We start from the raw sequence: 25,295 nt of genomic DNA, 5'->3' as shown, positions 1-25,295 counted from the left end.
TACCCTTGCTAAATGTAGATTTTAAAATCCTTTCTAAAACGTTAGCATTGAGACTAGAAAGGGTACTGCCACATATCATAAAGGAGGATCAGATGGGGTTTATTAAGGGCCGTAGATCATCCAACCCCACCCCCCCTCCGGCCTATCACCCTCACCCTCCTTCCACCTATCGTGTTCCCAGCGCCCCTCCCCCAAATTCCCTCCCCCCTACATTTTATCTCAGCCCGCTGGGCACACCAGCCTCATTCCTGAAGAAGGGCTTATGCCTGAAACGTCAATTCTCTTGCTCCTCGGATGCTGCCTGGCCTGCTGTGTTTTCCCAGCATCACATTTTTCAACTCTGGTACTCCAGCATCTGCAGTCCTCACTTTCTCCTAGTGTGTGAGAATGGCAGAAGTGTTTGTGTGTGAAAGTGGGAGAGTGTGTGAGAGTGTGTGAGTGTGTGTGTGTGAGAGAGAGAGTGGCCGAGTGTGAGTGTGTGTGTGTGAGTGGCAGAGTGGGTGAGAATGAGAGAGAATGTGTGTGTGCAAGTGGCAGAGTGTGTAAGAGTGGGAGCGGGTGTGTGTGTGAGAGATTGTGGGTGTGAGAGACATTGTGTGTGTGAGAGACATGGTGTGTGTGTGTGCAGGATTGCGTGAGTATGGCATTGTGAGAGATTGTGTGTGTGTCTGCATGATTGTGAGAGTGTACATGCTGTGAACTCTAATATTCCTGAGACTGAAGACTGCTTTTTGCTCTTTGCCACTCAATTGAAAATGCCCCACCTGAATATGATTCTCTTCAGTTCACTCACTCATGCTCTAAAGCCATGTAAACACAGGAAGCAGACGAGAGATGCCGTAGAGATGGAACATTATGTGCTCTGTGCAGCCCTGACAGTAACGGCATACAGGCCCTTTCACAGCGTCTGCACTGTCAGTCAGCCAGTATACAAACTATTTACTGCAAACAATACAAACCATTGCATCCAATGGGCAAATCTGAAAGACCAGAATAGTTTGAATGTAAACAGTAATCTGCTGACTATATATTTGTGAGGCTTTTAATAGTTTAATTACATGCCAGGAAAACACATTTCCAAAATGCCCAGTTCAGCTTGTCTGAGCTTTTACATACAGCTGGAATTATTATTGACATTGTAGTACAAAAACAGCAGCAGATCCTTGCGTTTCCCCCACCCAGTGGCCAAGCCATTCAGACCAGAGTTTACTTGTTCAGGTGAAGCTGGTACCCCGCTCTCTGGTGGGGGCACTGGAGAAGTCTTTAAAGGGCCATTGTCTTCATGGGAAAGGGCTTAGCAAACTTCTTTCTATGTTTGCAAACAAAACCATCTAATGAATTAATTTGCATAATTACAGTGTCATTATGGCATCATGTTACACCCTGCGCTCTCATGCATTGACATTATGCAAATTACACCAGATTGTTTGCAAATTCAGGGAAAAGACGAAACCCGCTAAAGCTTTTCTACAATGAACCATGTCCCTTTAATTAAAGATACAAGTTGATTAAAAGTGCACGGTTTTTGTTTTAGCGTCTCAATGGGACATTTTGGAACATTTTTCAATGCACAAAGATCTACGTAAATGCAAGATTTTATCGATTATTGCGCTTCTTGAACAAAAGCAGGCTAAACCAAGCCTTTCCAAATAAAAGAGGGCACGCTGCACAACTCAGAACAGTTATCCTTTTTACTTGTGTAAAAGTCCATTTTTCTCGGCTCAACTATTTTAGAAAATAATAGGGGGTTGACTTATACATATGTGTGTACAGTAAGTAATGAAATAATATACACAGTTAGGCATCTTTATATGAGCAGAGTGTGAAGGGGGAGGTTGAGGGAAGGTCACTGTCCCACGACACAAAAAGGGGTTAACAAGTTTTACCCCTTTAACCCTCTCCAATCCGACAATACCAAAATCGTCTTTTCGATTCCCTACAAACTGGACGTATGCTAATGAAGCACAAACCTGGCCAGTCCTGGATTTGCTGCGAATGGTGTTTTCCTCTTTCTAGCTTGTAGAGTTGGGAAATGGGATACAGTGGTGTAGGAGGAATGAGAGGTGGAAGAACCCCCTGGAGTAACTAATATTTTGGTGTGGGGAGGGGTTGAAATTCAAGCATATTCATGGGCACAATGATGCACTGCAGGATTTCCATTTCACAACTGCTTTGCATTGGAGTCAACAGAGCACAAGTGACCTGACTGGCACCACTTCGGAGCGTGGGGTGGTGCTGGAAAAGCACAGCAGGTCAGGCAGCATCCGAGGAGCAGGAAAATCGGGCAAAAGTTGATTTTCCTGCTCCTTGGATGCTGCGTGACCTGCTGTGCTTTTCCAGCACCACTCTAGTTTAGACTCTGGTTTCCAGCATCTGCAGTCCTTGTTTTTACCACTTTGGAATGGCCTGCTCCACAATCAGAGCCTTGCTCCCATCGCCTGCTTCCACTCCCCACTCTCCCAACAGTAGCTCCTCTTGCTGGCTTCTCCCTTCTCACTACCCCTGTCCTGGGCCACTGCTTACAGCAAAGGTTTTGTGGGTGAAGGCGGTGAGTGGGTGAGCAGCGAGCAGGTGCATCAGGACAAGGGAGGAGATCAGTCTCAGTCTGGTCGAGGCTGGAGAGAGTTGGCTGGCTGACAGGAGTGGGAAGGAGAAAGACTGAGGATTTGTCTTGCCCAAAGCGAAGAATCAATTTATCAACGAAATTGGCAAATATATATCAGATGTGGAGAAAACTCACTAGATGAAAGCTGTAACATGCCTATGAACAGTGCTGAAATGGCTATACTTCAATGTCTAAAATACTCCTTCACTTCCTCCCTCAACCACTTGGTATTTATTCACATACAAGATTGGTGGAGATGCATTTTGACTGGGTAGTGCATTTTGAGGGTTTTACTTCTCTCTCTCTCTCTCTGTCCCTGGCATCCCGCAGTGTTATCAGACCCCAGCACAAACAAACCTTTCTTGTCTCTTTCAAATGCTTGGTTACGTGATCTAAGCGACGGGAGCTTATTTTTTTCTCTCGCCGCAGTCACAACGAAAGAACATTGTGCAGCTTCCTGTTTGAAGGGGAGGACTGTGTGTTCTTGATCTGCTAAAACCACATCCTACTTTGCACATGTCCTGCGCATGCCAATACCATCACGCCAGCTGCTCACTGAATTCTGGCAAGTTGCTTTGCATAGAAATAAAATAAACATGGCTGGGCATTCTGATACGGGTAGAGTGAGATATAGGGGTTAAGGGAAGGTCACGGCCACATAACACAAGAAAGGGTTAACACGTTTTACCCCGTCAACTCTCTCCAACCACACTGTGAAAAAAATTGGCTACTAATTCCAAGGAGTGATATGAACTAGGCAAGTGAGAATGAAGCACTAAGTTGGCTGGTTATCTAGTGTCCCCTGTATTTAATTTGTAGAGTTGGGAGGTGGGATTCAGTAGGCAGAATGTGAGGCGGAAGGACAGACCTGTAACTACAGCAAGGAGGGATGGGATGAGGGGGACATCAGAATCAATTCTGATAAAAATTCAGACCAATGATACCTGGGAAAGCATCACACCATTCCCCACTTTAACTGTCCCACTGTTGGAGTTGCATCTTCAGCCATCTGATGTGTCTCCCAACACCTCTCTATTCATTCTTGGTTCAGTGTTAAATTACTTTATAAAGCTCTTGGGAAATTCCTCAGGGCATTTTACTGCATCAGAAGGTGCTAAATAAATGCAGGTTTATTTTGTGGTGCTGGTTTTCCCTCTCCCGCATATGTCTACCTGCGTGCGTGAAGAGTTTCTCAAGAAAGACAAAAAGAAGGGAAGGCTATCTGGATTCCTTGTACCTAATGGTTAGGGCTCCAGTGGATAACTGAATTCCTCCCAATGGACTAATGAAGAGTGCAGGAGGGCATGCCAGGAACAGCACGAGGTAGACCTAAAGATGAGGTGTCAACCTGGTGAAGCTACAACACAGGACTACTTGTATACTCAGCAGTTAGTGACAGACAGACCTAAGAAATCCCATTATCAATGGATCATGTCTGAGCGCTTCAGACTTAGTGTCATAGAGTCATAGAGATGTACAGCATGGAAACAGACCCTTCGGTTCAACTGACTCACAAATATCTTCAGCCCCCCCAGAATTTGCAACAATCTTCAGCCAGAAGATTGATGTTGACGTTCCATTTCAGCCTCCTCCAGTGCTCCCCAGCATAAACAGATGCCAGTCTTCAACCAATTCGATTCACTCCACATGATATGAAGAACTGGTTGAAGGCGCTGGATACTGCGAAGAGTTTGGGCCCTCACAATATGTTTTTTGCAATACTGAAGACAAGATGTGTGTTCCAGAACTTGTCAAGCTGTTCTAGTGCAACCTCAACGTTAGTATCTCCCCAATAACGTGGAAAATTATTCAGGTATTTCTTGCACACAAAAAGCTGTACAAATCCAACCCACCCAATTATAATCCCATCAGTCTACTCCAACCAGCCAAGTGATGGAAAGTATTGTCATCACTCCAACGAGTGACTCTTGCTTAATAATAACTTGCTCACTCATGCGCAGTTTGGGTTTTGCCAGGCTCACTTAGTTCCTGATCTTGTTAGAGTCCTGATCCAACTATGGACAAAAGAACTGAATTCAAGAGAGGAAACGAGAGCGGCTGTCCTTGATGTCAACGCTGCATTTGATAGGCTGCAGCATTTGTGGAGCTCCAGCTAAACAAGAGTCAATGGGAATCAGTGGCAAAACTCTCTGCTGGTTGGAAATGATACTTAGCACAAAGAAAGATGGCTGTGGTTGTTGGAGGTCAAACATCTCACAGTAGGACATCACTGTAAGAGTTCTTCAGGATAATATTTCAGACCCAACCATCTTCAGCTGCTTTATCAAGTAAACTGTTGGAAGTGGAGATGGTCACTGATTATTACATAATGTTCAGCACTGTTCGCACATAATGAAGCAGTTCATGTTCATCATATGGGCCTGTGCAGATAAATGTCATGTAACATTTGTTCCACATAAATGGTATGATCATCCAACAGGACTTTTAACTTTATCCATCCCGTTCCAACATCAGCACATCCACATCATCTCTGACAAGAGAGAGAATCTATCTGTCACCCCTTGACCTTCAGTGGTGTGACCATTGCTGAAGTCCCCCCACTATCAACATCCTGGAGGTTATCACTGCCTAGCAACTGAGCTGGCCCAGCCACCTACATACTGTGGCTGAGAATTCTGTGACTCACTTCCTGACTTCTCAAAGGAGTTACCCGGGGATGGGCAATAAATACTAACGGTGCCCCTGCTTAAAGTGAGGTTTTACTATGTTTGTGAAATGTGAGATTATTGTTATGCACTGCCCTCCACAAGGGTGTAGTGAGCCACCTTCTTTGCTTACTGATGTTGGTACATACACAATGCTTTTAAGAAGAGACTGAATTGAATTGATTAGATTAGATTCCCTACAGTGTGGAAACAGGCCCTTCGGCCCAACAAGTCCACACCGACCCTCCGAAGAGTAACCCACCCAGACCCATTTCCCTCTGACTAATGTACCTGAAACTATGGGAAATTTAGCTCGGCTAATTCACCTGACCTGCACATCTTTGGACTGTGGGAGGAAACCGGAGCACCCGGAGGAAACCCATGCAGACACAGGGAGAACATGCACACTCCACACAGACAGTCGCTCGAGGCTGAATTGAAACGTGGGACCCAGGTGCTGTGAGGCAGCAGTGCTAACCACTGAGCCACCGTGCCACTCCACGGTGAATTGACTTCCAAGATTTTGACCCAGGCTCAGTGAAGAAAGAGTGATACAGTCCCTGTGTCAGGGTTGTATGTGATTTTGAGAGGAACCTGCAAACCTCCAACGCATCAGTTGCTCTTATCATTCATGGTGTCAGAATAATTCCTCATATAAATGTGCATTGCAGGCTACTCTGTATCTCCCCAGCCGCCTGCCTCAGTCCTCTCCTATTTTATTCAGCTCTAATAGGCCTGCCACTGGAGAGGATTAATGCAATCAACTAACCTGGCAGCTTCCCTCTGATCATGGCAGACACATTTAAATCCAGCCATCAAGCCTTTTGCAGACCCAGATATCCTACAGAATTGACAGCCCTTCAAAAGACTTATCAAATCTGTGCCAGTGTTAGTGCTGCACACCATGACTTGACTCACTTTATTTCAGCTCACCCAATAACCACCTCATGTACTGTCTAGCTTCCCTGTCAACACTACAATAACAAACCTTTCAAAACATTTTAATTCTTCGCAATTAGGTACAGGAAATACCTAATACCATCGGAGTTTGTATAAGGAAAAAGCATCGATAACATTTTGAGTATTATCCATGACCAGAATCATGCTATTCAATGTCAGGGTGCCGAGGAATCTGAAACAGGCCTGTTAACCTGCTGTGCCTCCTTACATCTGCACTATATGTTGAGCATTTGCAATGCTTTGTTTTGTGAACATGTATGTGGTTTGCAGTCAGTGAAGCAGAATGTTAATTCTCAGCCATTCAAGATTACTTTGCTCACTTCATTTCCAAGGGCCAGGTAGAAGGTCAGGTGTGCCAGTGTATCCTCAGAAACAGGATCAAACAACAGCTGGGCAGGGAGACAGAGCTTACAGTAATTGTGCCAGGAAACCATATCCTGGGACAGGAGGTAAATATAACAGGAGGTGGTTATGGAGCTGCCAGTTGTGTGGACTGGGAGGCTCAGTCGATAGTAGTTCTGCTGGAAGATGAAGCTAATGGCAGCTCAGCCAAGACGTTTTAGTCATTAGCTGTTAGGCAAAGAGGATATAGTAACAGGGTCAAGATGATAGCCAATCACAGCTGGGCCAAAAGGACTGAGACAATTGCAACTAGCCAAGGGCACTCAGCCAATCGTAGCCGGCCAAAAGCACTCAGCCAATCACAGCTGGGCCAACAGCACTCAGCCAATCACAGCCAGGCCAAAAGCACTCAGCCAATCGCAGCTGGCCAAAGGCACTCAGCCAATCGTAGCCAGGCCATGAGCTCTCAGCCAATCTCAGCTGGATCAACAGGGGAGGTAATCCTAGCTGGGCATGGCTATACAACTACAACTCCTGGTTCCAGAAAAATAGCTACACTTCCTTGTACACTTCCCGCTGCCTTAAGACCAGCCAACATAACCACAGACCCCTCCCACCCCGGTTATACTCTCTTCCACCTGCTTCCATTGGGCAGAAGAAACAAAAGTTTGAAAACATGTACCAACAGATTAAAGGACAGCTTATTCCATGTTGTTATCAGACTTTTGGACATTAGAGTTGATCTTTCTCTGCACCTTCTCTATAGCTGGAACGCCATATTCTGCATTCTGTTCTATTACCCTGATGTATTTATGTAAGGTATGATTTGTCTGGAAAGCACAACTTCACTGTATCTCAGTACAGGCGACAATAATAAATCAAATCAAAATGCTAGCCAAATAAATTGGTTTTAAGTAATGTATTGAGAGAGGAAAGAGACGAAGAGTGTTAGGGAAGGAGTAGCAAAGCTCAGGGACTAGGCAGCTGAAGACTTGGCATTATAGGCAGCTGCTAGGACAGGCATGCAAGATCCTGCAAACGTCTATAATAAATAAAGACCAGTCTCAGAGAAGGGTATACAGCACAAGAAGTGTGCAGGAAAATCAGCTTATGCTTGGTTTGCTTTATCCAGTGTGCAGTGCAACAGCCGAGTTCAGCATTTAAACTAAGAGCTACTGTCAATGTGACAGCTGTAACCACATAGTGCAGTAACAGTGAGTGCCGTCTGTGTTTAGAATGTCTACTCCAGAAGCCAATATCAGGGAGTGTTGATAGGGCACGAGCAGACTTGTTGGCTCAGTGATGACTGATAGATTTTACTTCCACGCAAGGTCCCCAAGTATGTCAGATTCCACTCTTTTACAACAGACTCACAATGCGGGAAAAGAGTGCTTACTCAGCATTCTCAATCCTGTCATACCAGGCAGATGATTAAAAGCAGTTCCATGTTTGGCAGAAAGAAATAACATCCAGTTCATTATTACAGGAAGAAAGGGAAGTGGGAAGTGGGGGGGGAAAGGTAATTGCGAATCCTCCAAAGTTGGCCTAAAATATCCAGGAATTGACGATTGAACACCAGATTAGCATTGGGAACAGCCAGGGGAAAAAATAATCCCACAAGTAAAGAAATTGCGTGTGTTCTTAGGACGCTTCCATTTGTATGTATTTGCTGAAGTATACTGACTCCCAGTGAAACAGACTCTGCATTTAAACTCTCACCCTTCTTTTCCAATCCCTCTATGACTTTGCCAATTGTTGTCACCCCTTCCTATTTCTGAAATCTTCTCCTTTCCCACAACCACGGCCTCTTGAGCATTTCCAACTTGACTTGCTCAACATCAGTGGCCATGCTTTTAGCTGCTGAGGCACCAAGGGCTGGAATTATTCCTACCGCTGCTCTATCTTGTTTTCTTGCAATAAAACACTCCTTAAAACACAGACCGAACATTTTATCATCTGGCTTAACATCGCTTTTTGTGACTTGGTGCCTTATTTTGTTTCATAATGTCCCTGTGAAGTGGTTTGGGGCGTTTCATTCGCTTTGGTATTACCCTGGCGAATTGGCACAAATTCTCCACAATGCCACTCAAAACAGTGATGTGGAGGAGCCGGTGTTGGACTGGGGTGGACAAGGTTAAAAGTCATACAATACCGAGTTATAGTTCAACAGGTTTACTTGGAAGTACTAGCTTTTGGAGTGCTGCTCCTTCATTAGGTAGCTGTGGAATAGGATCATAAGACACAGAATTTATAGCAAAAGATTACAGTGTCATGCAGCTGAAATGATATATTGAACAAACATAGATTGCTGTTAATTCTTTTATCTTTTAGAATGGGTTGCAGGTTTTGGTTCAAATGTTATGGACAAATCTTAACTCTTTAATCTGGTTAGTGGATCATAGAACTCAAATGTCGCTCAATCCAAATCATGTTTTGCAAGCGAGGGTCTTAACATGGCAAATCAACAGGCAAAATTGCATAGGCGCTTGGGCAGAGCAACAGAGCCAAATGACTGGGTTGATTAGTAAGTCTGTTACAGCATAATTTGATGGTCACTTTGAGGGCCCAGTCCATTGAACAAGACTATTGGACATACAGCTAGCTCCAATCTTTCTGTCGTGTTTGTGCAAAATTCAATATTGTTCTGCCTGACATGGTCAAAGTGAGCAACTCGATGAATAAACCATGGTGCCCACCATAATGGATCATCTTCTGCCAGCTGTAGCTGTGTCCATCGCTGCATTTACTGTTGCCACTAAACAAGAAATCAGAGGGTCTTGTGCTGCATGCCAGGTCTTTTAAGCTTTTAATCATAAGGGCAAAGTATCGGAAATGTTCCTGAAAAATTTCAATGCCCTTTGGAACCCAAATCAGGGTTGAATGTGATATAGAAACATATTTTGAGAGCCAGTCTTTCCCTCTTTGATTTTTAGCTGGGTAACTACTAAAATTAATTAGTGTTTAACACACAGGAATATTTACATAACATGCACAGAATCTATGCTAATCTCCATATCTACACCAGCCTCATAAAGCGCTGGATAGTGAGTTTACCACACAAATTTTCACCCTTAAATATTGCTGAAAAGAAAGTCATTTCCTGAAACCTGTCACCTTGCCCTCATCAGGACAAATGCAAACATTTTAAAACCATCACACCTTTTTAAAAGTAGATGAGAAAAAGATGCTGATTGGTTGGAAAGTCAACTCGGACTGGCTGAGGTGTTGCAATAAAAACAACAATGGTAAAACTATAGGCTCCACAAGTTCCTAACTGAGGGAGAGGCTAAATAGGCTGAGGCTGTTTTCCCTGGATTGTCAGAGGCCAAGGGGTGACCTTATAGGGGTTATAAAATCATGAGGAGCATGGATAGGATAAATAGCCAAGGTCTTTTCCCAGGGGTGGGGGAGTCTAGAACTAGAGAGCATAGGTTTATGGTGAGAGGGGTAAAATTTAAAAAGGACCTAAGGGATAACTTTTTCATACAGAGAGTAGTGCGTGTATGGAATGAGCTGCCAGAGGAAGTGATGGAGGCTGGTACAATTGCAACATTTAAAAGGCATCTGGATGGGTATATGAATAGAAAGGACTTAGAGGGATATGGGTCAAATGCTGTCAAATGGGACTCGATCAGGTTAGGATATCTGGGCGGCATGGATGAGTTGGACTGAAGGGTCTGTTTCTCTAATGTACATCCCTCAGACCCCCTGACTCTAACTGAAAAAAGATGCAAGGCTTGAACATATTTTTGTTTCATTTGCAGAATGTTTCAGAGAATAGGTGTCAGTCAAACAAGTGTATTTGACTGCTAACAATTATCAAAGAACTTCACTGTTCTAACTGAGTAACTCAAACTGGTTCTTAATGTAACTATAAAACATTAGCTATTAATGTCTTAGCAGGTCTGAGAGGAACTAAGAAATGTAGAGATAAAGATCACTAAAAATAGTTAGAAAGGATTTCAAAGGCAGTTTATAAAAAAAAATAAAACAAGCCTGGCATCCACTTCAAGTTGTGTAGAACTGAAAATAAGTTATTTCATATTCCTAATTGATTTTAATTAGATTGTACTTGGAGTAGTGGACTCTGTTAGATTACATTACTTACATTAGATTACTTACAGTGTGGAAACAGGCCCTTCGGCCCAACAAGTCCACACCGACCCGCCAAAGCGTAACCCACCCATTCCCGTACATTTACCCCTTTACCTACCACTACGGGCAATTTAGCATGGTCAATTCATCTGACGTGCACATCTTTGGACTGTGGGAGGAAACCGGAGCACCCGGAGGAAACCCACGCAGACACAGGGAGAATGTGCAAACTCCACACAGTCAGTCGCCTGAGTCGGGAATTGAACCCGGGTCTCTGGCGCTGTGAGGCAGCAGTGCTAACCACTGTGCCACCGTTCTGGTCTCTATGTTACAAAATGAATGTGGAGACATTGGTTAGGGTAAAAGAAAATCATAAGAATGAGACAACAATTGAGAGGTATACTTATCAGGAAAATCTGAAAAAGATTAGCTGCTTTTCCTTCGATAACAAGGATGACATATGACAGGCCCTTAAGATAATAAGCAAATTTGTCAGTGTAGTTGCCAAGAAAATATTTCCAGTTCTGTACAAGACCAAAGTTAAAGCTTGTCCACACAACAGAATCATATCAATCCAATTAGGACATCAGAAGGGTCTTTTTGCATTTAAATTAGTAAGAATGGTAAAGTCATTACCAGAAGGAGCAGTCGAGGTGATTGGCATTTAAGGGAAAGCCAGTTAAACACATGAAGCAGAAAGCAATAGAAGAATGTGCTGCTGGCGGAGATGAAGTAAAATAGGAAGAGGTTTGTGTGAGGTGTACTTGCTATGGAATGGCCTGTTTTTGTCCATCTGGTGAGGGGAGAGATACAGACACAGAAGACAAGAAAGGATTGACAGATAAATAGCTTTCAAAAGTGAGAGAGAAGTTAAAAGGCTGTGGGCAAAGAATGAGAATTAAAATGTGTATGAATGAGAGAGGCCTACCAGCAAAGCAGCCATTAGAAGTATAGTGACAAGCGATAGAGAAGAAAGGAACTGAGACATGCCAGGAAGAAAGGATTTCGATGAAGTCACAACTCTACGAAGGCACCACAAGATTATGGAGAGGAGGCCCAAAAAAATCACATCTGGGCTACTCCAGGTAGAGTATATGGCTAAGTGAAAGTGAGGACTGCAGATGCTGGAGATTAGAGTCAAGATTAAAGTGGTGCTGGAAAGGCACAGCAGGTCAGGCAGTATTCGAGAAGCAGGAAAATTGACATTTCAAGCAAAAGCCCTTCATCAGGAATGACTGTCATTCTTGATGAAGGACTCCTGCCCGAAACATCGATTTTCCTGCTACTCGGATGTTGCCTGACCTACTGTGCTTTCCCAGCACCACTCTAATCTTGAAAGTATACGGCTAATCCTCTTCTTCAATCATCAGGAGTCTTTAAAGATCAGTACTGGGTGCACTGTTGTTTGTCATTTATATGAACGATTTGGATGAGAATATAGGATGCATGGTTAGTAAGTTTATGGATAACACCAAAATTGGTGATGTAGTGGACAGTGAAGAAAGTTATATAAGATTACAAAAATTGGAAATGGCTTGAGGATTGGCAAATGGAGATTAATTTGGATAAATGCAAAATATTGTATTTTGGTAAAACAAACAGGGACGGCACTTATACAATTAATGGTAAGGCTCCCTGGACGGTGTTGTAGAACAGAGAGACCTAAGGATTCAGGTACATTATAGGTAGATAGGGTGGTTAAGAAGGCATTTAGCACACTTGCCTTCATTGCACAGACCTTTAAATGCAGGAGTTGGGACATTAGGATGAGGTTGTATAGAATACTGATGAGATCTCTTCTGGTCTATTGTGTCCAGTTCTGGTCACCCTGTTGCAAGAAGGCTTATTTTAAATTGGAGAGGGTTCAGAAAAGATTTACCAGGTTATTTCCAGGAACGGAGAGTTTGATTTATAAAAGTAGGATGGATAGACTGGGACTTTGTTCACCGGAGTGTAGAAGGTTGAGGGGTGGCCTTGTAGAGTTTTACAAAATCATGAGGGGCATAAATAAGGTGAGTAGCAAGGGTCTTTTCCCTGGGATGGGGGAGTTCAAGACTTGGGTGTATACTTTTAAGATGAGAGGAGAGAGATTTTAAAAAAGATACGAGGCCAACGTTTTGAAGATCGTTCGCTTGTGGAAAGAAGTTCCTCAGGAAGTGGCGGATGTGGGCATCATTACAATGTTTGAAAGACACTTACATAAGTACATGAATAGGAAAGGTTTGGATGGATTCTGGGCCAGGAGAGGCCGATGGGACTAGTTTAGATTATGGGATTATGTTTGGCATGGACTGATTGGACCAAAGGGTCTGTTTCTGTGCTGCATGACTCTATGACTATGACTCTAAGAAAGAGCATGGTGGTGAGACCTCGTTAAAATGTCTTGGTATTGGCATGATGAACTGACTGGCTCCTGGTTCTGTGCTAAAAATAAACTTGAAAGAACTGTGGATGCTGGAAATCTGAATCAAAAACAGAAATTGCTGGAAAACCTCAGCAGCTCTGGCAGCATCTGTGTAGAGAAAGCACAGTTAATGTTTCAGGTGCAGTGACCCTTCTTCAGAAGCTCTGTGCTGTTTGATTCTATTAACTAGAATGTCAGTGTTGTGGCTCTGAAGCTACACTGCAGCAACTTCCCTGTGTGAGATTGGTGCTGTGCATAACCTTGCGACCCAGCATTCAAATTCAATTATCATTACATGGCCATGATGTAATGTGATTTTTAACATTCCAATGAGACACTGACCTGCCTAGGCTGTAATACTGGCCGTGATACTGCTGTAAAAATTATATTGAGGAAAGAGCTCTGGTCAGAATGGCACTGCCCTGTACTGAACTCCCACTGCACAATCTCTGCGCATCAGTGGTAGGGTTGAAATTCAACCTTCAGGTTTCCCAGTGTCTTATTGCAAGACACTGACCTTACTCTCAGCCTCAAGAAATGGAGAGACACAAGAGAGGTCCCTGACAAAAGGGGAAGGGTAAATTAAGGAAGATCCATGGTTTAGACTCTTCAAAACTCAAGCGCACCTTTTGGTTTCTAGTTACAGAGTGGTATTTGCTTCCTCTTATTCACTTTTACAGCATTGTGAGCAAGTTTGAGCCCCAGGAAGGATGTACTGGCCCTGGAGCAGGTCCAGAGCAGGTTCGCAAGAATTATCCCAGGAATGAAAGGCTGAACATATGAGGAACGTTTGAAGACTCTGGGACTATACTCGATGGAATTTAGAAGGATGGGGGAATCTAATTGAAACTTACAGAATATTGAAAGGCCTGGATGGAGTGGATGTTGGATGATGTTTCCATTAGCGGGAGAGACTAGGACCTGAGGGCACAGCCTTAGAGTAGAGGGAAGACTCTTTGGAATGGAGATAAGGAGAAACATCTTAAGCCTATGGAATTCGTTGTCACCGAAGGCTGTGGAGGCCAGCTCATTGAGTATATTTAAGACTGAGATAGATGGGTTCTTGATTGTTAAATGGATCAAAGATTATGGAGAAAAGGCAGGAGAATGGGGTTGAGAGAAGTATCAGCCATGATTGAATGGCAGAGCAGACTCAATGGGCCAAATGTCCTAATTTCTGCTCCTATGTCTTATGGTCTTATGCAAAGGGATAGTCTGAGGGATGGAATATCTGATTAGAATGATGGTGTGGATGGAAGTGCAACCAAGAAAAATTTGTTAGTTTGTAGGAACAGCTCATATTGTGAACTGATGCTCTGTAGCCGTGATTCACGAGGTGAATTAATTTACTACTGGATTTGCCATGTTGACAAAAGCTTTATTTAGTGTAAGTTCACTTGTGGTGTGCATATGACACAGATCTTGAAAACACAACATATCAGTTTTATCTTATGTCCCAATGAGAAAATGCATATAGATTGACTTAATGCCATTGATTCCTTAGTATTTAATTAGTAATCAGTGTTTTCAAACAGCAAAATGAGATTATCTGTTCTTTACTATATTACTGCTTGTGGGATCTTGGCCTGCACAGATTAGCTCTAAAATACGTATGGTCATGGTTTGACTATTTATAAGTAAACAAACCCCTTTGCAACATGGCGCCCGATATGGTCAACTCCTTGCAAGCTCCTGCATGCAGATCTAAGTTTCCTATGTCTTACAATCGTTCTACACTCTTTAAACTTAATAGAACATTTACCTATACCTGTGTTTTTGTTTTTGCCGCTGTTTACCTATTATTTACTTATCTATGCTATTTAACTCTGTGATCTGCCTGTGTTGCTCGCAAGACAAAGCTTTTCACTGTGCCTCGGTACACGTGACAATAAATTCAATTCAATTCAACTGTAGAAAAAATAGTGTTAAAGGCACTTGCTATAATTAAAGGGACATAGAGTCCATTTTATATGTATCTGAGAAATAAAGTGGGGTGGGGGAAGGCGGCGATGGCCTACTGGTCTCGTCACTGGATGGTTAATCCAGAGACCCAGGATATGTTCTGGGACCTGGATTCAAATCCCACCATAGCAGGTAATGGAATTTGAATTGAATAAAAGAAAAAAAGACATGGAATTACAAGTCTAATGATGACCACAAATCCATTGTCGACTGGTGTGAAAACTCAGCCAGGGAAGGAAACTGTTATCCCTACCTGGTTGAACTGACACATGACTACAAACCCATGATAATGTGGTGGACGCTTAACTGCCCTCTGGGCAGTAAATGCTGGCCCAGCCAGTGACAGCCTCATCCCGTGAATGAATTGAAAAATAGCGCACTGGTTGTAAAGTACTTTGGGTATCCTAAAATCAGGAAGGGTGTCACAGAAATGCAAGCTCTTTCTTTCTTGCTTTCTATATAAACTGCTCATGGTGAACATTTGTTTTTGAAAGGGTCCTGTTCCAATTCCACTGCATCAGTGTTAGAGACCACTCAGCTATGAAAGGGCATGGCCATAACACAGCCAGTCACTGCAGTCTTGCAGAAGGTTTTCAGGCTGAGTCGGTGGATTGGAGATTGACGGCAGCCAAATCTCTGGTCCAGTGAAGCCTGCTTAGAATTCTTTCACTTTGCTCAGATTGAAATTCCTTGGCATACCCCTGCTCTCGGGCATGCACACCAGCAGCCTGTGCGTCTAGTGAGCAATGGCACAGCTGCTGTAGGTCCCAAGGCCCTGTCTGAAGCCAAAACGCTTTCCGTCAAAACACTACATGAAACAAACATCCCCACAAATAACACCCGTGCCTGATTTCCAGCTGGGAAACTTACCCCGCCAAAAATAGAGTGTGTTTCTCAGGAATATCACTCAAAAACAAAACACACAAATGTCTGGAGGAATTTAAAGCTGGGCACTCTTCAATTAGTCAAGCCACTGTTGAAACTGAAGTGGCCTTGAGTTCTTAAGAGCAGCCTTTCATGGACAAAGTCAACACCATTCAAGTCAGTGTGGAGTTCACTGAACTTATTCAATTGTTCCCTGTCAGTTTCATTTTTTTAATTAGCTCCTCGTGGGTCTGGAGTGAAACATGGAACACAAGTTCCAACATGTTTGTAAGACAAAATCTGCCGTGCTTATTGGTCCCTGTCACTATGCCGTGAAATATTTTTGGTTTTTTCTCACCTTTTTCCTAACACTGCCCCCTCTCCCCAGCCCCCTTCCTCACACAAACACAACTGGTAACAGTTGTCGATTTTTTTTAGACCTGCTGAGTTTCACTGTAGAAACCCATTACATCAGAGAGGTCACTCAGTAACAGACCCTGATGAAAGCCTGTGCAACATTGCCTGTATCTGAAGGAACAGTCTACAGTACCAACTGTCAGACAGTAGGACTGGCCTCCTGCCACAGAGTCCTACTAAAAGTAGCCTGCATAGACAGCTAGAACAGGTCACTTGTGTAATGGCTCCTCACAAGTCATGAGGAATGTCGTGAAAGAGAAACCTTTCCTACTCCATTATTCTGTTAGATGGATGAATGTGGTGTTAAGCAAGGTACAAGAGGTTACGGTGTGGAGTAGGATCACTTGTAGACTTTTTTATACTGACTGCACTCAACCAAAGCTCCCCGGGTTGCATTGCTTTAACTCCTTCTATTTCTTTGAATCATTCCGTTGGATCATTTACATTCACCTGATCAGTTAATGGGACCTCAATTTAGCATCCCTTAACATTTCTGACGCTCCATCAGTCTAACATTGCGAGTTCAAATCTCTGGAGAGGGTGCATTAACCGATAAACATCTGACTCAGATCTCCTGGCTGAGCAGATATCTTGAGCTAATTCTGATCATTCCTTCCTATTCCTTTTTATAAGGATGTCTTCTTTAACAGGAGGAGCTCTGTAGAAATTTGTTGTCTGTCTTCGCTGCTTCCTAAGCGCACATGCAGATTTCTCACTATTTTTTGGAACATAATTCTGAAATTCCAATGCCCCTGTCTCAATGGGGTTCACAACGCCCCACTTTGTTCAAAGAACTTAGTTAAAACTGTTGTGCTACCTCACCACCTCTTAATCCTTGTGTATAACCGTCGTGACAAGTAATTATAATCAATATTTTGCCTTTGAGTTAATTTAACTAATAATGATGCTGGGCACATTCTTTTTAATGAACTTTATGGTTAATTTCAGTTTTTTAATGAGGTGTTGGGCCTGTCCCATTTCGTGGATCATTTGCAGAACAGGTTTAAAAAGAGCACTGTTCGTACATGTTGCACTGACCACAAGCAGCCTGGGGAGTGATCTCAGTTAAGATCAAAATCTCCCATTCAGTCGCTTCCCTTCCCCCAGCACATGAAAACCTTTAGAGGAGGAGAGCACGTGCAAACTGGAACAAACCCCAGGCCCTTCTACAGCCAGTTCTGCAAGCACCAACTGTGCGCTCTCTCCAGCTCACTTGAAGCTACAACCACAGAGCCAAAAGAAGCCCACTGCGACTGAACGCCGAGCTGCTTCCTTCTGTGTGGAAGATGTTTTTATCTGCACATTTTTGTATCAGTTAATATCTACAAAGGGCTTGAAGGATTTACTCCTGTTTAACAGGGTGTAGCTGAAAGGTTTGCAAGAAAAGTCAATTTATACAGCCCCTTTCATGACTGACGGGTACGCCACTGAACTTTACAGCAACAAAGTACTTTTGAATTGTAGTCACTTGTTGAAGTGTAGGAGCCATGGCATCCAACTTGTACATAGCAGGTTTGCACTAATAGCTAGATAATGCGCTAAAAATGGTCTTGTCCCGGTTTCAAGTGTGCGGTTATGATTCACGGTCTGCACGTTCTGGTTCTATTGAGGAGGGTGGGTGGCCCCCATGAACGTAATGTAGGGCAGAGCATTGCTGCACTGCTGGCTGCTTCTGAATGCTGTGAGCTCCATCTAGTCAGCAAGGCTCTGAACAACGTTCCACTGAGAGGTTGTGGTGTAGCTAACCTCCTGCACTTAAAGGCGGTCTACTCGTCTTCTTGAGGGTTAATGTTGCTGCAGTTTAAGACACAGAAAATGTGGCATTAGGACAGAGAACCCCTTCCCGAGTGACAGGTAATACGCTGGAGGCATTAATGGTGGAGGTGGTGAGGAGAAGAGATGAAATGGATTCATAAGTACCAGGAGTTTCTCAAAGCCCGCTCTTTGAAGGGGGTGGATGCAGGTGGCCAGTAAGTTTACTTTCTGGGGTCTCACCTCAACCATCTGACTGTAGCCCGATGACATCATGTCAGTGGTCAAGATCAATGAATTTGTCTTCAGATGACATCTTCGACTCATCCCGCTCACCTCTCCCAATTCCCAGACCTCCATCATTCACTTGTCAGCAATCCCTGGCAATCAGTACACATGTCTAACATCCAGGTGGTTTCTCATTCACACACATAATGCTCCCAAGGTTGCTAGCCTCAGACTCACTATTCCCTACCTCCAGCTATTTATCCGGCAAATCCTTTAAACATTGTGCTACACAGTCACTGATGCTTGCCCTCTGGTCTTACAGAACAAGGTGGCACTCAATAGAAGAGTGCAAAAGCATACCAGGGGACTGAGGGGAGAGAGGTAAATTCTTGATTCTGAGTCAAGATATGGCTTACTTCCATGGGGTAAACCAGAGACTCTCTGTTGTCAAGTGGACAAATTTGTTAATCGGCAAAATGATCAGTGGGTGTTCAATAAAGAAGTGAACAGGTTTCAGAATCCAGAATCCGAAGAAGCGAAAACTCAACCTGCTAAAAAAAGAAGACAGTCACAAACAACAAAGAAAATAAAGGTGACATAAAAACAAAAACATACAAACATGAAACAAAAACATAAAAAGCACAGTATCTGCAGAATGGGTAAGATACAATGAACAAGAATGGATGACTAAACAAGTACAAAGTGGGGAAATATGAAATGGAATTTGCAAGTGATAGCAAAATCTACATTAGAAATTGAGAAGTAGTTAACAGACAGGAAACAGGGAGCAGGAATAATTCACAGCTCTGCAGGCTGTGATTAGTGGGGTACCACAAGGATTGGTGATTGGGCCTTGGCTATGCACAATGGTTCAAAATTATTTGAATATGAGAATTACATGTTATATTTCCAAATTTGCTGATGGCACACTGCTCAATGGGACTCAGTCGTGAGGAGGCTTCCAAAAGGCTTCAAGGGGATTTGGAAATTGTCACAAGAGTGGGAAAAAAAACATGGCAAAAGGAATACAGCTAGGAGAAGTGTGAGGTTATCCACTTTGGTATGTAAAAAATAACAGAAAGACAGCATATTTCTTTGGTGGTGAGCAGCTGGGAAGTGTTGAATGTCAGAAGGTTCAAAGCATCCTTGTGCACTTGGAGTCTCTGAAAGTTAACATGTAGTTAAGAGGACTGATAAGTTTGCAGATGACACCAGAATTGGACAAGTGGTGGACAGCAAAGAAGGTTACCTCAATGTACAACGGGATCTTGATCAGTTGGGCCAATGGGCTGAGGAGTTTAATTTAGATAAATGTGAGGTGCTGCATTTTGGAAAGGAAATCAGATCAGGATTTATACACAAAATGGAGAGTGTTGCTGAACAAAGAGACCTTGGAGTGCAGGTTCATAGTTTCTTGAAAGTGGAGTCGCAGGTAGATAGGATAGTGAAGAAGGCGTTTGGTACGCTTTCCTTTATTGGTCAGAGTATTGAGTACAGGAATTGGGAGGTCATGTTGCGGCTGTACAGGATATTGGTTAGGCCACTGTTAGAATATTGTGTGCAATTCTGGCCTCCTTACTATCAGAAGGATGTTGTGAAACTCAGAAAAGACATACAAGGATGTTGCCAGGGTTTAAGGATTTGAGTGATAGGGAGAGGCTGAACAGGCTGGGACTGTTTTTCCTGGAGCGTTGGAGGCTGAGGTATGACCTTATAAAGGTTTATAAAATCATGAGGCGCATGGATCAGATAAATAGGCAAGGTTTTTTTACCCTGGGCTGGGGGGAGTCAAAAACTAGAGGGTTTACCCTGGGCTGGGGGGAGTCAAAAACTAGAGGGCATAAGTTTACGGTGAGAGGGGAAAGATATAAAAGGGACCTAAGGGGCAACTTTTCATGCAGAGGGTGGTGTGTGTATGGAATAAGCTGCCAGAGGAAGTGGTGGAGGCTGGTACAAGTTCAGCATTTAAAAGGCATCTGGATGGGTATATGAATAGGAAGGGTTTAGAGGGATATGGGCCAAGTGCTAGCAAAAGGGATTGGAATAGGTTAGGATATCTAGTCAGTATTGACGAGTTGGACGGAAGGGTGTGTTTCCGTGCTGTAAATCTCTATGACTCTCAATGACTCTCTGATATTGTGTTGGCCTCAATTACACGAGGGCTTGAATATGGAGGCAAACATATCTTATCACATTATATGGAATCTTAGAGAGACCAAACTTGGCTATACTGTGTGCAATTTTGGTCTCCTTACCCCAGAGGAAAGGTATACTGCATTGGAGGGAATGGAAAAAAGGCTCAACTGGGCAACTTCTGGGCTGGAGGGATTATCCTGTGTGGAAGGATAAAATAAACTGAGTGTATACTGTCTAGAGTATCACCAGGGTAGGTGCAGGAAGGATCTAGTTGTGGGGTCAAGAACCAGGGGACACTGACCCAAAGTAAGGGTCAAGCCATTTCGGACTGGAGGAGGAATTTCTTCACTTAAAGGGCATCAAACCTTTGAAATTCTCTGCCCCAGAGAGCTGTGGAGGACAGTTGTTGAGTATGTTCAAGATTGAGATCAATACATCTCCATATTTTATCAGCATCAAGGGACAGGAGGATATGCAGGAAAATGACATTCAGGAGATCTGCCATGATCTCGTGGAATGGTAGAGTGGGCTCAAGGTGTTAATGACTTACTCCTGCTCCTAGATATATCAACGCTCTAAAATAACAATTATAACAGGAGGGTGGCCATATACAATGTGCAACCCTTGAAAACTCCATATGTTAATAATGAAAAGAAGGTGAGGAATTGACAATGGAGGAAGAGATCAATTTGCTGATGTGTCATGAAAAGTATTACTGAAACAGGAATAAGGCCTCAGCAAATTTAATGGAAGCAAAATAATTAAGAAAATAATGCCAAAATTCCTGTGCCAGATGGATTTTATCCCAGAAGGAAATTGTGGTTGATGTTGCAAATGCCCTACCACAATCTTCCAAGGTTCTCACAATTTGAAAACATCCATTTAGGTTGGAAAATTGCACACTCCATTTGCAATTTAAGAAAGGTGAGCGGGGGAGACCAGACAATTCAAAACCAGTTAGCTTCATATCTGATGTTGGGAAATTGCTGGGCCCCTTGGTCACTCAGGAACACGTGAATGATTCCCTGAAATTTCAGGACTTTTCTTGAATAATGACAAGTAACCTTTCACATCCACCTGAGCAAGAGCTAGAGGGCTGTCTACACAATGTCTCACCCGAAAGATGGTAATTCTAACAGAGGAGATTTGTGGGAAGGTTGGAGGGCAAGGCTGAGATTGATTTCCATTAAAATGTGCAGAACGGAAGGAGCCAAGTTTCTCTGGATGCAGGTTAGGAGACAGGACTAGCAGCAAAATTGGAAGTTAGCATGTCGACTGAACGACCTGACGCATTCTTGTCTACCACCGAGCATGCCAAATACTGCGGTAAATACTTTGGAAGCTACCTGCCTGGCAACGATTGATAGTTCAACATGCCCAGTGCTTGGCATCTCTCCCTCAGTTGGCCTATGTCAGGATCTTCCAAATGACATTTGAATTGTCTACTGTGACAGGGAGTGGTGAACTTGGAGGCAGGAAGGGCAATATAAAGGCGAGGTGGTGTCATACCCAAAGGCCACTGCCTTCCTGAATCCATCAGAATTAAATTCTTGTGAAGTTCCTGATTGATGGACTGGATATTGTTTTTTTTTTAATGAAAATGTTCAAAGAATGTGAGCATTGTTGGTGAGACCAGCATTTATTGCCCATCCCTAAATGCCTAGATGAGTGTTAAGAGTCAACCACATTGCTGTGGATCTGGAGTCATGTAGGCTAGACTAGGTAAGGATGGTAGTTGCCTTCATCATAGAATCCCACAGTGTGGAAGCAGGCCTTTTGGCCCTTGGGGTCCACACCAACCATCCCCACATAATCCTGAATTAATCATGGCTGATCCACCTAGCCTGCACATCTTTGGACTGTTGGAGGCAACCCACACAGACACAGGAAGAATGTGCAAAGTCCACACAGACAGTAACCCAAGGGTGGAATTGAACCTGGGACCATGGCACTGTGACACAACAATGTGCCATGGCGTCCTTAATAAGAAACAATCTAGCCACCTCCCCTTGATATTCAATCAAGTTACCATCACTGAATCCCCCACTAGATCGGCCTGAAGGTTAATATTAAACAGAAACTCAACATGACATACCACCAGACCACAGTGCTGTCTATCTCATCAGAGAGACGATTGGTGGTGATTTATCCTGAGGGTCACCATGCCTCAGGCAAGGGGAGAGGTTGAGAAGAAGAGTCCTACATGGCAACCTCTGTCAGTGATGGGATTTGAACCCACATTGTTGGCATCATGTTGCTTCACAAACCAACCATCCAGCCATCTGAGCTAAACCAACCTCCCTGAAGGGCATTAGTGAACCAGATGGGTTTTTCCAAACTAAAACAGATGGATTCATAGCCATCATTAGACTCTTAATTCCAGATTTTTATTGAATTGAGACTTCACCATCTGCAAGCATAGTGGGATTTGTACGCAAGTCCTCACAATATTACCTGGATCTTTAGATTAATAGCCTGGTGATATTACCACTATGCCAACACCTCCCCATGCTGGGAGCAATCTCTTTGCCCACACTGCACCCCTCCAGTTTCTCCTCTTGACATCTAACATGAGTAACCTCCCAACCCTTGCTCCACAAATCACTTCCTTCTTTTGTGCGTTCTCAGCGACTCTAGGGGCCCTTAGCGTGCTCTTCTGCCAGTAGCCACAACTTCCTCTGTGGCGCTGCTGAGCTTAGCCTGCTGTGCTTTGGTCAGTCAGTAGCTCTTGCTGGGTGAGACCCCTGCTACCACACCCTTATCCCCCCAATAGGCTTGGAAAATGCCTCTTCAAATCCTTCTGTTGCTGCTGGAGAATTTGTGAACTGACTTTAAAGGAAAATCTGGAGTGGAAAGCAAAACTAATCTCCACTGTTTTGCAACTGAACCAAATAAAAACAAAATCGCAGCTAAACCGACGTGATCCATCTGCCTCATGTATTGTCACTGAACTCAGTTTTCACAGATTCCACCACAACTATTATGGAATTAGAATTTGCCTCCATTGTTTCCAAAATCGTCCTGAATAGGACCATCCATCACTTCCTTTACCATGTGACCTCCCCCAGACGACAATAACCTCAGTTTCTGACACTTGCATCAGTAATTCCTGATCCTAGACATTCCCTGTCACATGTGGTATCAGGCTAGGGAAAGGGAAAAATAAGGGGCAGAAACGTGTAGAGTGATTCAGATTTTGAGGAGAGCTGGCAAAACAAACACTACTTCCACCCCCTCCCCCCAACCTCCATCCCAAACAACCACCACTCTGGGCGCAGGAAAACTTGACACCCAGATCTTATGCATCCAATGCACTGAATTGCTGATAAGGCCATAAGAATCTCACTGTTCCTTTGCAAAAATACAGTGAAAAAGTAGCCCGCCCCCACCTCGACAGGCCTGCTGCAGTTCACCTGAACAAAAGGAGGAAATGGCCTGCAGGTGCCAAGTTGGTGCTGAGGGCAGGGAAATTAAGATTTCGGAAGGAAGAAATGAACATGGGACAGGTTTTACCAATTAGTGCAGAAAGGCTGGAGCCAGCATTTGTTGATGAGAAGGCAGAACACAGATTCATATTTATTCAGTGACTCTCAATAACAAAGACCCATATGAGCAAGAAGTGATGTAAAACAACGGGTGTGGAACAAGGAGCGGTCATTCGGCCCATTAAGGCTGTTCTTCCGTAGTTCACGCATAATTTCCTCATGGACTTTAGTCCCTTTCAGGAATATTCTCCCAATTGTATGAGACCAATAAACAGACTCTGGATGACCTGGCTGCACTGGTACTGTATGTGCATGGTCAGTTACAGAAACAAGCCCCAGTTGTTAAAGAGTGCCTTTACGACAAGAGCACAGTAAACTCTGATGGAGATGCAGTCACTATTGTAATGTATGATAGGATTAAGCAGTTTATGAAGATTTCGCACGACATTTGATTGCTCAATCCATTTGCTCTGATTCAGATCTTGCTCCTGTTTGCACCAAACATTCAACTAACTCCCATTTCTTTGGTAGAACTCTTAACTGACGTAACAGCAGTTATTTTAACCTCCAGGTTTATTTGTGGAATGAGGAAGGTGTGGTACTCCTAGAAGTTGATGGTTGAATTCCTGCTGTCATATTTCAGGCATAGAGATAGCACTCTACCTTTAGCTGATTATATGAGGAACCATCCTCAGAACTCATGGCTAGAGGTTTAAGCTACCAACACCCTCCATTCACAGGAGGAGCAGTCTGCTGGTTGGGAAAATGGTTGTATCTGTGCTGGGGTAGGTGGAGGACAGCTCGCCTGCACGGGGATCAATTGAGTGGTCTTCTCCCATCGCTGCTTGCATTTTCTCTGTGTCAGGGTGACAGCCAAATGAACCCTGGGACTTGGCTATAGCCTCGGGGAGAGGTAATGATGAGTCCCTCTTCTGGAGGGCCCCACGCACCCCAGTGCAAATGGTTATCCCTGCCCCAGAACTGTACCTCCCTACTGTTCTTCCCCAAGACTCCTGAGCATTCCCTCCCTCTCACCACTCCATCTTCTGTGGCCTTTCTAACTGGCCCAAGAAAGCAACCTCACTGAATCACAGCCCATAACTGAAATCGTACACAACTGAATCACACCCCACTGAAATCACATCTCACTGAAACTATACTCCACTGAAATCACGTCCCACTGAAACTATACCCCACTGAAATCACACTCCATGGAAACCATACCCCACAGAAATTACACTCCACTACTGAAATCACACCTCGCTGAAATCACATCCCACTGAAACCATACCCCACTGAAATCACATTCCACTGAAACCATATCCCACTGAAATCACATTCCACTAAAACCATATCCCACTGAAATCACACCATTCAAA

The 25,295-nt window shown here is 43.7% G+C and overlaps 1 protein-coding gene across 6 annotated transcripts in view; it reads right to left on the bottom strand.

Moving 5' to 3' along the window:
• Nucleotides 1-25,295, bottom strand: part of LOC122557942 (potassium voltage-gated channel subfamily KQT member 1) — a 682,968-nt gene that overhangs the window by 62,052 nt on the left and 595,621 nt on the right. The window contains exon 19 of one of the 6 annotated variants that reach the window (XM_043706186.1): nt 1,044-1,309. The exons of the other annotated variants lie outside the window; for them this stretch is intronic. Within the exon in view, the coding sequence (XP_043562121.1) occupies nt 1,295-1,309 (15 nt within the window). The 3' untranslated portion in view covers nt 1,044-1,294. Of the gene's footprint in view, nt 1-1,043; nt 1,310-25,295 lie in introns of those variants that run through there. 6 annotated transcript variants of the gene reach the window in all.

Source organism: Chiloscyllium plagiosum, chromosome 16, assembly GCF_004010195.1.
Source record: "Chiloscyllium plagiosum isolate BGI_BamShark_2017 chromosome 16, ASM401019v2, whole genome shotgun sequence".
In the NCBI taxonomy this organism is placed as follows: domain Eukaryota; kingdom Metazoa; phylum Chordata; class Chondrichthyes; order Orectolobiformes; family Hemiscylliidae; genus Chiloscyllium; species Chiloscyllium plagiosum.
This window is presented reverse-complemented; position numbering and strand designations above follow the sequence as displayed.